At 44.8% G+C, this 13530-nt stretch overlaps 1 protein-coding gene across 1 annotated transcript in view; it reads left to right on the top strand.

Annotated features, from left to right (window-relative positions):
* DNAH8 (dynein axonemal heavy chain 8) overlaps positions 1-13530 on the top strand; it is a 581193-nt gene that overhangs the window by 135391 nt on the left and 432272 nt on the right. The window contains exons 20-21 of the mRNA XM_054024546.1: positions 1450-1530; positions 9594-9710. Of these exons, the coding sequence (XP_053880521.1) occupies positions 1450-1530; positions 9594-9710 (198 nt within the window). The remainder of the gene's footprint in view (positions 1-1449; positions 1531-9593; positions 9711-13530) is intronic.

Below are 13530 nucleotides of genomic sequence, written 5' to 3'. Positions count from 1 at the left end.
CGGGTTTTTTTGTTCAGTAGAACTTTACTTTGGAATTTCTGAGTTTCCTAATATTTTTGGGTAGTTTTTAGAAAACTAAAATGTTTAATTTTTTTTGCTGAAAAAAAAAAACCAATTGGTTCTTTAAACCAGAACTCAGGGTTAATGAATATTTTTGCTTGGGAATTTCTTTAAATATGTTTAAGGTTGTGTAGTGTCAGAATGCCCTGCAGGCCTTTTAGGGACTCCAACAGACCTGGCAAACCTTCATTGGACCTTGTAAGTGTGCATGGACCCTGGTGGATCTTGCTAGCTTCCCAGAAATGAACCCTGTTCTATCCCAGACAACCACCCATCTCTGCATATTTACTTCCTTCTTCTTGTTTTCCATGTAGACATGCTAATTCCCCATGTAACTTTCCCCTTTTTATCTCCTTCTAGACTGGATCTGACAGCACTACAAGTGGTTCCCTACCTGACAGTCCTCCAATCTATGCAATGCACACTTTGCAAAACATGCAATAAACAGATGCATGCATTACTATATATATTATTTAAAAGATACAAGTATATACATGTCATAAAATACATCTGCCTATACTTTTTGTGGGTTTTTTAAGTGTATATATGTGTGTTTTATATTCTGGTGATATTTAAATATCTCTGCAATCTTTTTGTTTACTTTTTCAAAGGCATTTCTACTTGTTAGGGAGTTTTGGAGAAGCAGTTTGGGATTCTTTGGAAATCTGTTTTGGAGATATCATGAGCCAAAAATGCAATCAGAAAACCTCTGAAAACTAAATGTTGGAAAACCTTAACTTCTTGTGAGATTTGTTCCAAACTTGCCAGAAAACTTCTACCTTTGGGATGAGATGCAGCATGTGAAATTTCATGATTGTTTGTTTTTTGTTGAAGATAAGGGACAGGATGGGAGGGTGCTGAAAATTGGATTGACAGCAGGAAGAGTTTTAACTTTAACTATTATATACAAGAACTAGAGCTTCTAATTCAGTGTGGGAGAGGGCATGGCCCTGCCTCTCTCTGCTCCCTATGGGGAGGCTACTGTCACTTCTGCTACTAGTCTTGAGCAAGGACTGGTGTTTTGTGCTTCCTAATCACAAGGACTGGTATTTTGACTGGGACATGTGCATAGGGACTAGATATGTGAGGTGGGAAGTATCCTTTTTTAATTTCTTTCTCTTTTGCATTCACAACCACCCCATACAGGAAAACACAATCTTACTCTTTTTCATTGATGATAACAATTAGATAAATATTGTAAGTGTTCATGTCAAGTTTTGCATTTAGAAATATTCTGGGGGAATATGTCCTGTACCATTTTCCTGTTTCCTTATGTCCATTGTATTGATTTGTTTTTATTTTTACTGGTTTGCTTCTATGAAAATCTTCAATAAAGAAAATTATTTAAAAAATATTGCTAATGAAATTGTCATTTTTTAATATTAACAGAATCTTCTGCAATGTTACGAAGATTTGTGTCAGGAAATACCAACAGTGTTTGTAAATTTGATGGCACCAAAAATGAGAAAGGTTGGTAATGCTAAATATATTTTAATTTGAATATACTGGAAGTTAGTGTAGCTTTAGAATTGTTTGTAATTTTCTTAACACTAAGATTCCAAATTAAACAATTCTGCACAGCAGAATCTTACTGATTCACATTAATGCCTGAGAGACCCATTGCAGATTATGTAATGTTGTGATTTAGCAAGTGAATAACACAGTGCACCAGATTCTCATTTACAGTCAGGCCACTTTATACCACTCTAGTAGTATAAAGATTGCTTACTCCCACTTTGAGGCTTGTTTACACTGCCAAAGCAGTGTATGTGTGCAGTATAGGAACATAGGCCTGGAAGGGACCCCCTGGTTCATTGAGTCCAGTCCCCTTATATTGCAGGTGAGCTGTGTTCCCTCTAAGCTGCATGGTCGCACGGCTGCCCAGGAGTGAATCAAGTGCCACACACTTGATTAGCAGAGGCGTGCACGGTGGCGTGTGTTTGGGTTCGCCATACCCCCCCCCAGCCCCGCTGCTCTGCAGCCATATTGCTCCTGCCCTCTGCCTTGGAGCTCCTGGCCAGCTGCTACCAGGACCCTCCTGCTTGCTGTGCAGAGTGAGGGGGGATGCTGATGTCAGGGTGTCCCCCCTGCCCATGTACCCCACCTCCACAGAGGGGAGATGGGAGGATAGGATTTAGGAGCAGGAGAGCTGCTGGCAGGTGCTGTGGTCTGAGCCGTCTGGTGAGTGCCTTAAAGAGACAGCTCATAGATAGGGCCCTACCGAATTCACGGCCATGAAAAGTGCGTCACAGACCGTGAAATCTGGTTTCCTATCATGAAATCTGGTCTTTTATGTGCTTTTACCCTATACTATACAGATTTCACCGGGGAGACTAGCATTTCTCAAATTAGGGATCCTGACCCAAAAGGGAGTTGCAAGGGGGTCACAAGGTTATTTTAGCAGGGTCGTGGTATTGCCATCCTTACTTCTGCACTGCCTTCAGAGCTGGGCGGACGGAGAGTGGCGGCTGTTGACTGAGGGCCCAGCACTGTAGGCAGCAGCACAGAAATAAGGGTGGCAATACCATACCATCCATCCTTACTTCTGTGCTGCTGCTGCTTGTGGCTCTGCCTTTGGAGCTCGGCTCCCAGCCAGCAGCCATCGCTCTCCAGCTGCCCAGCTCTGAAGGCAGAGCTGCCACCAGCAGCAGCGCAGAAGTAAGGGTAGCAGTACCGCAATCCCCCTACAAGAACCTTGCGACTGCCCCACAACTCCTTTTTGGGCCAGGACCCCTACAGTTACAACACCGTGAAACTTCAGATTTAAATAGTTGAATTCATTAAATTTATGTTTTTTAAAATCCTATGACCGTGAAATTGACGAAAATGGACCGTGAATTTGGTAGGGCCCTAGTCATAGACTTCCCCAGGAGCCAGCACACACACACACTGTCTCTCTGTGTGTGTGTGTCTCTCTCTCTCTCTCACACACACACTCACTCTCTCTCTGACACACTCACCTCCCAGCCCATACTTGTGTTGTTGTTGTTACTTCTTGGTACTTCCTCCAATGCACATATATTCTCTGTAATTTTATTCTTTCAGAGGGCTGTTATTTTAGTTTTTTGACTTGTCTATGCATTTCATAATTTTATTTCTCTCTTATGCTTAAATTTAATTCTTTGAGTAGCGAGTTCTAAAATGCCTAACCTGTCCTGACTGGAGTAATTATCCCTATGGTAACTTTTAAAAATATGTATTATATCTAGGTTTTTTGTTTCTACTGGTCGCGCACATTCACACACTAACTTGATATTGGTGCACATAACAAAATTCATTCCTCACATGGATGGAAAAAATTAGAGGGAACATTGCAGGTGACCCTGTCCTATTAATAAAGTTTATAAACTGATCAAGCTCCATCTTAAAATTAGTTAAATTGTTTACCCCCACTACTCCTATTGGGAGGCTGTTTCAGAAGTTCACTCCTCTGATTATTAGGAATCTTATTCTAATTTCCAGCCTAAATTTATTCATGACAAATTTATACCCATTTGTACTTGTGACAACATTGTCCTTTAGCTTAAATAGCTTTTCTCCATCCCTGATATTTATCCCCCTCCCTCCAATGTTTTTGTAGAGAGCAGCTATTTCTTCTTCGAGTAGTGTCCCTCTGGGTGCTCCACTGTAGTTATGTCTGATTTCCTGTGCTGATGATTGGAGAACTTTGGTAGCAGTGTCTATTGGATCCACACATGCACTGTCTTTCCTTCTTTAGCTGTCCATTCACAGATCATTAACTCCTTTACAGTTGCTAATTTTTAACTTCCCTTAAAGCCTCTTTTCTTCATTTGTTTTTCCTTTGGCCATGCCTTAAAAAAAAGAGAGAGAAAAAGAAAGGACTTTGTTCTCTTATCAACCCTTGGTGTAGGGGGACACCCCCTCCCCCCCGACCAAGGTTATTTCCCAGCTCCCCGGGCTTCAAGAAGTGCTGCACTTGCAGCGAGGTGATCCCAGTCGCTGACAAGCAATCTCAGTGCATCTGCTACCTCGGCGAGGGCCACATCCAACAAAATTGTTCCCTCTGTCAGCAGCTCCAACCGAGATCCCGCAAGGACAGAGAGCTGTGCCAAAAAATTATCTTCATGGAGGCATCTCTTCAACCTCAACCTCCTGGCAGTCGTGAGTCTCCCCCACAACTTTCAACCTTGAAGGACAGTGGATCAAGGAAGCGGTCTGGGACTCCTCTCACAGGTCTAAAAAGAGAGTGAGAAGTCCCCTCAGCAAGCCTAGGGGTAGCTGTAAGCAATTGCCATCTCACTCAATATACTCAGCACTGCTGACATTGAGAACATCTGGCACCCACGCCTCATGGTGACAGTCAGTATCTGACCAATGGACCCTTTTGGCATGGGCACCAAATCGTCATCACCACAAGATAAGGGCAAACACCCTAGGAAGATGTTCGCGGTACGTGAGTCGACCTCAGTACTGTCAGCAACAGGAGTCCACCTGGCACCAGAGAGACCGGTGATGGTTTCCTCTCCCCTCTGGCAATGACACCGGGATGATTGGTACTGGTGGAATTCCATCAGACCAGAGACCTCTGCATTCTAGAAGCATCCGAGTCTTCGCTCCTCCATACTGACATCATGGCATTGAGCCTTTGCCAGGCGCGGGGGATATCGCCACAATCATGCCATGCCCCTCCACTATCTAGTGAGGGGTTGGACAGTGAGCCAGAGGAGATCTCACAGTACTTCTTGCAAGCTTCATATGAGAACCACTGTCAATAGGGTCTAAGAATGTACTTGCCGATGGCACCACCACCATCTTGGTATGGCCACCCACAAACATTTCCACCAAGCCCTATGCCACCACAATGCCCATACTGGGACCCTTGGATGGCACACCGACAGCCAGCCTTGCGAGGATCAAGCATCACCTGACAACCTTCCTGGCATGCTCCTTCAGCCACAACATCTAGGGCCTCAGAACCTCAAGAAATGGAGGAACAAGAAGCTGACACAGAGGAAGACATAACACCTAAGCCTATATCCTCCTCTTCCCTGGACAAAGTGGTCATGGCTTCACCACCATCAATGCAGATGACGTCTGTCTGTTTCAGGAGCTGGCTCATCAAGCCATCAACACCACAATACACTTGTTTACAGAACTGGGCTTTCAGATCAACACCTAGAGTCAACTGTCACGCCAATGCCACACTTGGAATTTATAGGGGCGACCTGGATATTCTACAGGCCAAAGCCTTCCTACCTCAACACATGTTCCTATCCCTGGTCTCATTCATAGACACAGTTCAGCATAGTCCACAAATACCAGCTAGACTCTGTTGCCTCCAACTGTTGGGGCATATGGCAGTGGGTACGGCAGTGATACCATATACCAGACTCCATATGCAATGTCTCCAACTATTGTTCAGTTCAGTTTACAGACTGAACAGGGACAGGGTGGAGAAACCTCTGTCACTACCAGGATCAACAACTCCTTAGACTGGTGGAATGACCCAGCCAATGTGTGAAAAGGGATCCCCTTCTTGCACACGTCACCATTGTTGCTCCTTACTACGGACACACACTCATAGCGTGGGTCATGCACTTAAACAGCCTCACTACTAAGACAAATGGTCACTTACAGAGATATCTCTATATATCAATCTCCTTGAACTGACGGTGGTCAGGAATGCCTATGGCCATTTTTTCCTGCTGATAGCAGTATCTCATACAAAGATCCCAACAGACAACATAGCCTGCATGTACTACATCAAACGCGGGGGCGTGGGAGGTTGCCCTCTACATGCATGGAAGCAATGACGTTATGGAATTGGTGCATCTCTTACAACATCATTTTGTCAGCAGCTTACCTCCTGGGAATGCAGAACTCGATAGCAGATAACCTCAGTCGCAAATTCCTGCATGACCATGAGTGGGAGATGCACTCATCAGTACTCCACGCTCTGTTCACACGATGGGAAACATTGTCCATAGACCTGTTTATCACTTACCAGGACAAGAAGTGTCTGTGCTACTGCTCCAGGGTGGGGATGAAACAGCACTCTCTGGCTGATGTTCTTCTTCTCCCCTGGACCGTTTTTATGCCTTCCATCTGTTTCCTCCTCTGCTAAAGGCTCTGCTAAAAATAAAAAGGGATGGAGCTCATGTCATCTGATCGCTCCGACTTGGCCAAGTACCCTTATCTGACACAGCTTGTGACATGCCTCTTCCCCTCTGCTTTGGAGTTTTTGCTATCAGGGTCCGCGGTAGAGAAGGAACTGAGGGGTTCGGGTTGTGCGTGCGGTACAAGAGACACCAATGACACTGCGAGACAGCTACTGCTTGTGCATGCCCCAACCGAGCACTGCTACCTAAAATCTCTGATCTCTGGTGCAGGGACACACCAACACCTAAAGTGGGGCACCCACAGGGACACACATCTCGAAGAACATTGTTACTGCACAAGGTGAGTAACTTCTTCTTTGAGACGTGTGTCCCTATGGGTGCTTCACAACCCGCCCTCCTCCCCTCTGCTTTGGAGTTCTTGTTATGACTCTGCGATAGAGAAGGAACTGAGGATGGTTAGCCTGTGTGCACTGGCTAGCCTTGTGGTGCAGCACAAGGAAAGACAGTGCATGTCCGGGCCCAATGGACACTGCTACCAAAATGTCTCTGATCAGCAACGCAGGCACACAGACACACCTACATTGGAGCACCCATAGGGGGACACATCTCGAGGAACTATTGTTACTGCACAAGGTGAGTAACTTCTTTATCTCCTCACTGCCTTCATTTTGCTAGACTAAACAAGCCAAGCTCCTTCAGTCTCCTATGATAAGATAGATCTCTCCACTCTCCTGATCACCCTAGAAGCCCTCCTCTGTTCCTATTCTAGATTGAATTCATCTTTCTTGAATATGGGTGACCATATTGTACACAATATTCCAGATGAGGATTTACTAGTGCCTTGTACAATGACATTAATACTTTACTATTTCTACTGGAAATACCTCATCTCATACATCCTAGGATTGCATTTTTTTTTTCACGACCAAATCACAGTGGTGGTTCATAGTCATCCTATGATCAACTAATACTTCCAGGTCTTTCTCCTCCAACTGATGAGCGTCCCAGCATATATCAGAAATTCTTGTTCTTTTTTGAGTAATGTCCCTACAGGTGCTCTATTCTGGTAAAAGTGTACTCTATGCACCGTTGATCACAGATTTTTGGTAGCAGTGCCTGTTTGGTCCAACATGCACCCTAGCTATACTTGTGCCCTATAACAAGGATGTATAGGATTGTGTTGGATGAATCAGTTCCTTCTCTACTGTGAAGTCCAGAAAGGCAAAGACTCCAAAGCAGAGGGGAAAGAGGATGGATAGTGGAACACCCTATGTGGGACTAACGTCTCAAAGAACTCCAGTTACTGTACAGCAGTGTTTCCCAAACTTGGGATGCCGCTTGTGTAGGGAAAGCCCCTGGCGGGCCAGGTCGGTTTGTTTACCTGCCATGTCCGCAGGTTCGGCCAATCGCGGCTCCCAGTGGCTGTGGTTCGCTGCTCCTGGCCAATGGGGGCTGCGGGAAGCAGCGGCTAGTACGTCCCTTGGCCCGCGCTGCATCCTGCAGCTCCCATTGGCCTGGAGCAGCGAACCACGGCCAGTGGGAGCCGTGATCGGCCGAACCTGCGGACGCGGCAGGTAAACAAACCGGCCCGGCCTGCCAGGGGCTTTCTCTACACAAGCAACATCCAAAGTTTGGGAAACACTGCTGTACAGGATAATTAAATTCTCAATCTGTGAATAATGTCCTCATGGGTGCTTCACTTTAGGTGACTTTGAAGCAATACTCCCCAGCGAAAGTGGGTGCTTTTGAGCCCCATCTAAAACTGTTTGTAGAACTGCAGTACCAAAGGGTGCGACTCCTTTAGAGTCTACTAAAATATTATGCTGTAAGAAGGTATGGACCAAAGCCCACATGGTAGCTTTGCATATTTCTGCAATGGATGTATTCTTCATCAGGGCTATGGAAGTAGATTGTAATTTAGTAGAATGCCCTATAACTAGGGCTGTGAGTCTATCATGGACATCACGGAAGTCACGGATTCCGTGCCTTTCCATGACCTCCATGACTTCTGCAGTGGCTGGTGCTGGCCCAGGGGCTGCCTGGCTCAGGCAATCCCTGGTTCAGCAGCAGCTGTTTGGGTGTGTGGGAGGCGGCTAAGGGCAGGGATTTGGGGTGTGTGCTTACCTGGCATGGGGGGTCCCCCTGCAGCTCCTAGGTGGCGGAGGGGCGGGGGGGGTCTCTGTGCTGCGTGCTGCCGGCACCCGCAAGCCCCGCCCCTGCAGCTCCCATTGACTGCGTTTCCCGGCCAATGGGAGCTGCGGCAGGCAGCATTTATGGCAGGAGCAGCAGAAGAGCTCCTGCCCTGGCTCCTGCCTCTGCCACCTAGGAACTGCAGGGACACGGAGCCGGGTAGGAAACCCCTGCCAGCCCCACCAACCCTCCCTGCCCCAGTACCAGCAGGGGTCCCGGGTCACCTCCTCCAGCACCTGCGGTGCCCCCAGACCACCCTCCCACGACCCTTGTCCAAGTTTTAGTCACGGCGGGTATTTTTAGTAAAAGTCATGGACAAGTCACGGGTCCGTGAATTTTTTTTTCACGTGTCCTGTCCATGACTTTTACTAAAAATACCCGTGACTAAAACATAGCCTTAGCTATAACCATAGGAGGGGGCTGGACATTAGCAGCCTTGTAGCAAGAGAGGATACAAGCACAAACCCATTTGGGGAGAGCCTTTGGGTAAAAACAGGGGCCACTTTAATTCTGGCCATGAAAGAGACAAACAGCCCTCAAGGTTTTGGTCCTTTCCAAATAGAAAACCAACACTCTCCTGACATCCCAGGTGTGAAGAGTGGCATCTTCCCTAGTCAGATGAAATTTAGAATGAAAACTGACAGCTAAATGACCTGATTGATATGAAAGTCTGAGGTTACCTTGGGCAAAAAATAGGGCTGTGGCTGGTGAGGAAAGCGAGGATTTTAGAAATAGTATAGGGAGTGCAGCAACAAGATTTAGTGAGAAAGTGGATGTGATAAAAAAGGAAAGGGAAGAATCATTTGAGCTTCAGAGATGTGATCTCAATCTGTCCACAATGATGGAGAAGTGCAGCAAAGAACAGGGTTTAGGAGAAAACATGGACAGTTCAGATTTTGTTTTAGTTTAAGGAAGTAACATCCATGAGGAGATGTTAGAGGACCAGCAAGAGATGCGAGACTGGCCAGGAAGAGAGAGGTCAATGATGGACAGGTACATTTGAGAATTGTCAGCATAGCAGTGAATATGGCTGTGGTACACATAAAAACCTAAATAAACATTGAGTAAATCTGTGCAATTTTCCTTGAAGTAACAAAACATAGACTCTGTTAGTTTGCATCTGTTTCTTTCAGTAATGAGCACTGGACCATTGTTCATTTTTATAATCATCAGTCCCATTGTATGTTATATTCCTAACATATTTATTTTTTTCTATATTTAGTTATCACAATTTTTGTTTTGTTTTATTGTTTGTTTGTTTAGGTGGAATCTGTGTTGAGACAAGGACTTACTATATTAACTTGGTCATCTCTGACATTGGACAGTTTTTTTCAAGAAGTTGATGAAGTTATGAATATGTTTAAGCAGCTTTTGAAAAAGGTATGCATATTTGCCAAATTAATTAAAATGACATTTTTTGAAGATGTTTCAAATACACTTTAATTTGATTTTTGAATTTTTTTTCCACAGCAAAAAAAATAACCTGTGCTTTAAACTCAGTTAATAATTTGATTTCTATTCGTATGTAAGAAACTTATTAGTTAAGATTAATATTAAATTCTTAAAACTTAGTGATAACCTTTTGCAACATTGAAATGTCTCTGATTTTTTAAAGCAAATGTTGTTCACATGCATTTCTTTTGGAAGAATGATAAGGTCCTAGTAGTTTCTCCATATTTACATCCCTGCTACCACCCTTAAAGCCTAGATTTTAGCCTCTTTTCTTCCAGTTGAGTTTGTATCAGGTCTCACCATTGTTTGTGACTAGCACTCTGCTTGTCATAACGGGTATTTAATTTTTGTCAATGCCCTCCCCTTCAGGTTTAAAGAGCAAGGTAAGTATTTCTTATTTCTCAGACCACTACTGGGGTAATCGTGCCTGTCTACAGAGGCAACTGCATACTCCTCCGCTGCCCTTTCTAGGCTCCTCCTGCTGGACATGGCCAATACTGCACTATTTCCAGTCATTGCCTCCATTGGTGAATGAGAAGTATCTTCAGCTCTCCTTCTGGAATACTTCTTCTCCAAATCCTTTTCCTCCATGCTGAGAATTGCTTTGATAACCTTGCCTAAGGTTCAGGAATTCCAATTTTTTGTCTAAGCCATTAAGAACATCTTGGGAACCCCGAATGTCCCAGTTCTATTCCAGCAGCTGTTGAAGCTTCCCCCTCTCCAACAACTCTATTCATTGGCCTTGCCTGCATCTGTTATAGAAAAGAAGTCAGTTCAAGTGGAAGAGTGTGCAAAATCACATAACACTATCAGTTCTTCAAGTGGTTGCAGATGTGTATTCCACTCAGGTGTGTGTGAGCCCGATGCACAGAAGCCAGATAATTTTGCTTAGCAATACTTGTAGGGGTGGCACTCATGCCTTCTGGCCGCATAGCCCCTCCCCTGGCAATTTAAGAGCAGCATTGCCCCAACTCTCCTCACTGCCCATGGCTTGAGTTGGAATGCTCAGTGTGATTTTTACTTTATGCTATTTCACAGAATTTTTTGTATATAGTTGTTAGTTGTAGTTAGTTTAGTGGTGCCTATACGTTTAGTTTATTAAAAATGGTTGGATAGGATTTTGCCTGGCGTGTTGCCCTCGCCAGCATTTAAACATTGCCCATCATGTGGGGTAGTTAGCTCTGATAATGACCCCCACCCCCCTAACACACTCAATGTTTATTGTGCTTTCGGGAAGGGCCCTTAAAGAAAAGTCCTTCATCTGCAAGTCATTCAAAAAGAAAATGCAGGTGGACAGAGACTTATATTTGAAGCAGCCCCTCAGGAGCAGACCATGAAGCCTGTTTCAGCACTGGCGATCTCTGCAGATTGTCAGGCCCCTCAGAGGGCATCTCAGCTGGCACAGGCTGTTAGGCCAAATTCATATTCTTCTCCCCCACAGAAAAAAAAGTGACAGTTCTTCCTCTGGTTCTCCTAGAAAAATTTATCACAAAATGGACTGGGGCCATTCCAGAGCTGGGAGATATTCCTCCTCCCCTTCCAAGAGGAGTGCAGACCTACATTATGATTCATCCTGCATGCACGATAGAGCAGGGCTATTTGCTCTCCAGTGCAGAGGTGAGAGCAACTGGACTCTACCATTGACTAAGGTACCATCCATGGGGCTTCCTCTGAGTCCAGTACCAACAACTTCAGTGTCAGCATTGATTGTTTCCACACCAGTGGTGTATCAGGCTGCATCGCACTTTCTTTGTTTGGCTGTTCCTGACCCTCCACTAATTGAGGAATGTTCAACTGTGGAGGCTTCTTCAGTGTCCTTGGTGCTGTCTGGATTGGTTGCAGACCTGCCATTATTATTGGAATCTCTTTTGCGCCTCTTCCAATTCAGGGTACAGAGTTGAGGTCACCTGCCTTTTCGGTACTGAGGGACACAGCTATTATCTTCCATACCAATGATGATCCCGGTGCACACTGCAACTATGGATCCAATGCCAGCTTCGACTTTGGCACCAATGTCTGCTTCGGTACTGCGTGTGAGTATGAGGCCTATGTTAGTGGTTAAAGCACCAACTGCTTTACCGTTGTCAGTACCGATGCATCCTGTAGGCTAGACTTTGGATAAGGCTGGATGTTTGTTGGATGGGTGTCTCCTTCATTGCCTATGGACTACTCTGGAGGTTCCTCAGGGTTGGGCTTGGAGACATCTTCCTTTTCTCCCTTGCCCTCTCAGTATCGTTCTCGAAAGTTGTTGAGACTTCCTGGGGATCACCATTGGTACCGAGATTGGCACCACATGCAGAGTGTAATACAGATCTGCATTAACGTCTCAAAGAACAGCAGTTATCGTACAGGTAATTAACAGTTTCTTGCTGTGATAGGGCACTTTTGACTCAACTGCCCCCTCCATATGTACAGAGAAAGCAGTGGTCTAGGTTGGTCTCTGTGTATTTAATCTTGTGGGATGCTCCCCATCAGTGCTGCAGAGTTTCAGTGACCTTCTGCAAAACTGCCCATTGGGCTTGCTCAGAGAAGTACATATCTCAGTTTTGGAAGACTTGCCTTGTGAAGGTCATGAATTCTTCAGTTTAAAGATTGATGACTCTCTGCATAGTAGACTGACATCAGTCCTAGATAAAAAAAAAAAAAAAAAGCTGAGGTGGTATTAAATTGATAAAGAATTAAAGGCTAGGAATAGAATTATTGCCAGTCAACATGATTATTTGGAAAATAAGTCTTGTCAAATAATCCTGATTTCATTCTTTGATGAGATTACAAGTTTGGTTGATAAAGGTAACTGCATAGATGTAATATATTTAGACTTGTGTAAGGAATTTGACTTAGTACTGCACAACATTCTTATTAAAATTTAGCACTATACAATATCAGTAAAGCACACATTAAATAGATCAAAAACTGGCTAACACACATTTTAGAAAGTATTGACATTGGGGAGCCATCATTAAATTGGGGTGTTCTTCGATTGCTTGCATATGTCCATTACACTGTAAGTGAGTGTGTGCCTTGAGGACCAGTGCTGGGGAGTTTTCTCTGATGGTACCTATAAGGGCAGCACTGCTCATTGCCAAGCTCCTTGTGCTGCAAGTGAGAATATAAAGGTCTGAGTCCATCTTTCAGTTCCTTCTTTCCATTTGTGAACAAATACTTGATCTACCTAGAGCTGCTCAAAAGTCTTTGGACTTTTATTTTTTTCTTTATTAATTTTATAGTTCTATGTTTATTTCTTTTTATTTGGCCCTTCTTTTGGGATTTTTCCAGTATTGTGGGTCTCTAGACCCTGCCTGGTACTGGGAAACCCATGCCAAGGTCCCCAGAGTTCAAACCTTTCGTAGGCTGCAGGAAGCCTATGTCTGTTAGTGACCCTCATTCATACTGCCGCAAGTGTTTGGGTGAGGGCCAGGTTATAGGTGTTCTCTCTGTTGCAGTTTCAAGACTAGAACTAAGAAGCTGAGGGAGGAGTGCCTCTAATATATCCTCATGGAGGCTGCCCTTAGATCAATGTCAGAGCCCCTTCAATCATCTAAGGGTATGCCATATTTGGGGTCGGGAAGGAATTTTCCTCCAGGGTAGATTGGCTGAGCCTCTGGAGGTTTTTCGCCTTCCTCTGCAGCATGGGGCAGGGATCACTAGCAGGAGGGTCTCAGCCGATTGAAGTCACTAAAACACAGGATTGGGGACTTCAATGGCAGAGTCCAGGGAAGGGTCTTGCGGCCTGCAGCATGCAGGGGGT

This window comes from Malaclemys terrapin, chromosome 3 (genome assembly GCF_027887155.1).
Source record: "Malaclemys terrapin pileata isolate rMalTer1 chromosome 3, rMalTer1.hap1, whole genome shotgun sequence".
Lineage (NCBI taxonomy): Eukaryota > Metazoa > Chordata > Testudines > Emydidae > Malaclemys > Malaclemys terrapin.
Note: the sequence above shows the minus strand (reverse complement) of the source record. Positions and strands in the feature narration are given on the sequence as shown.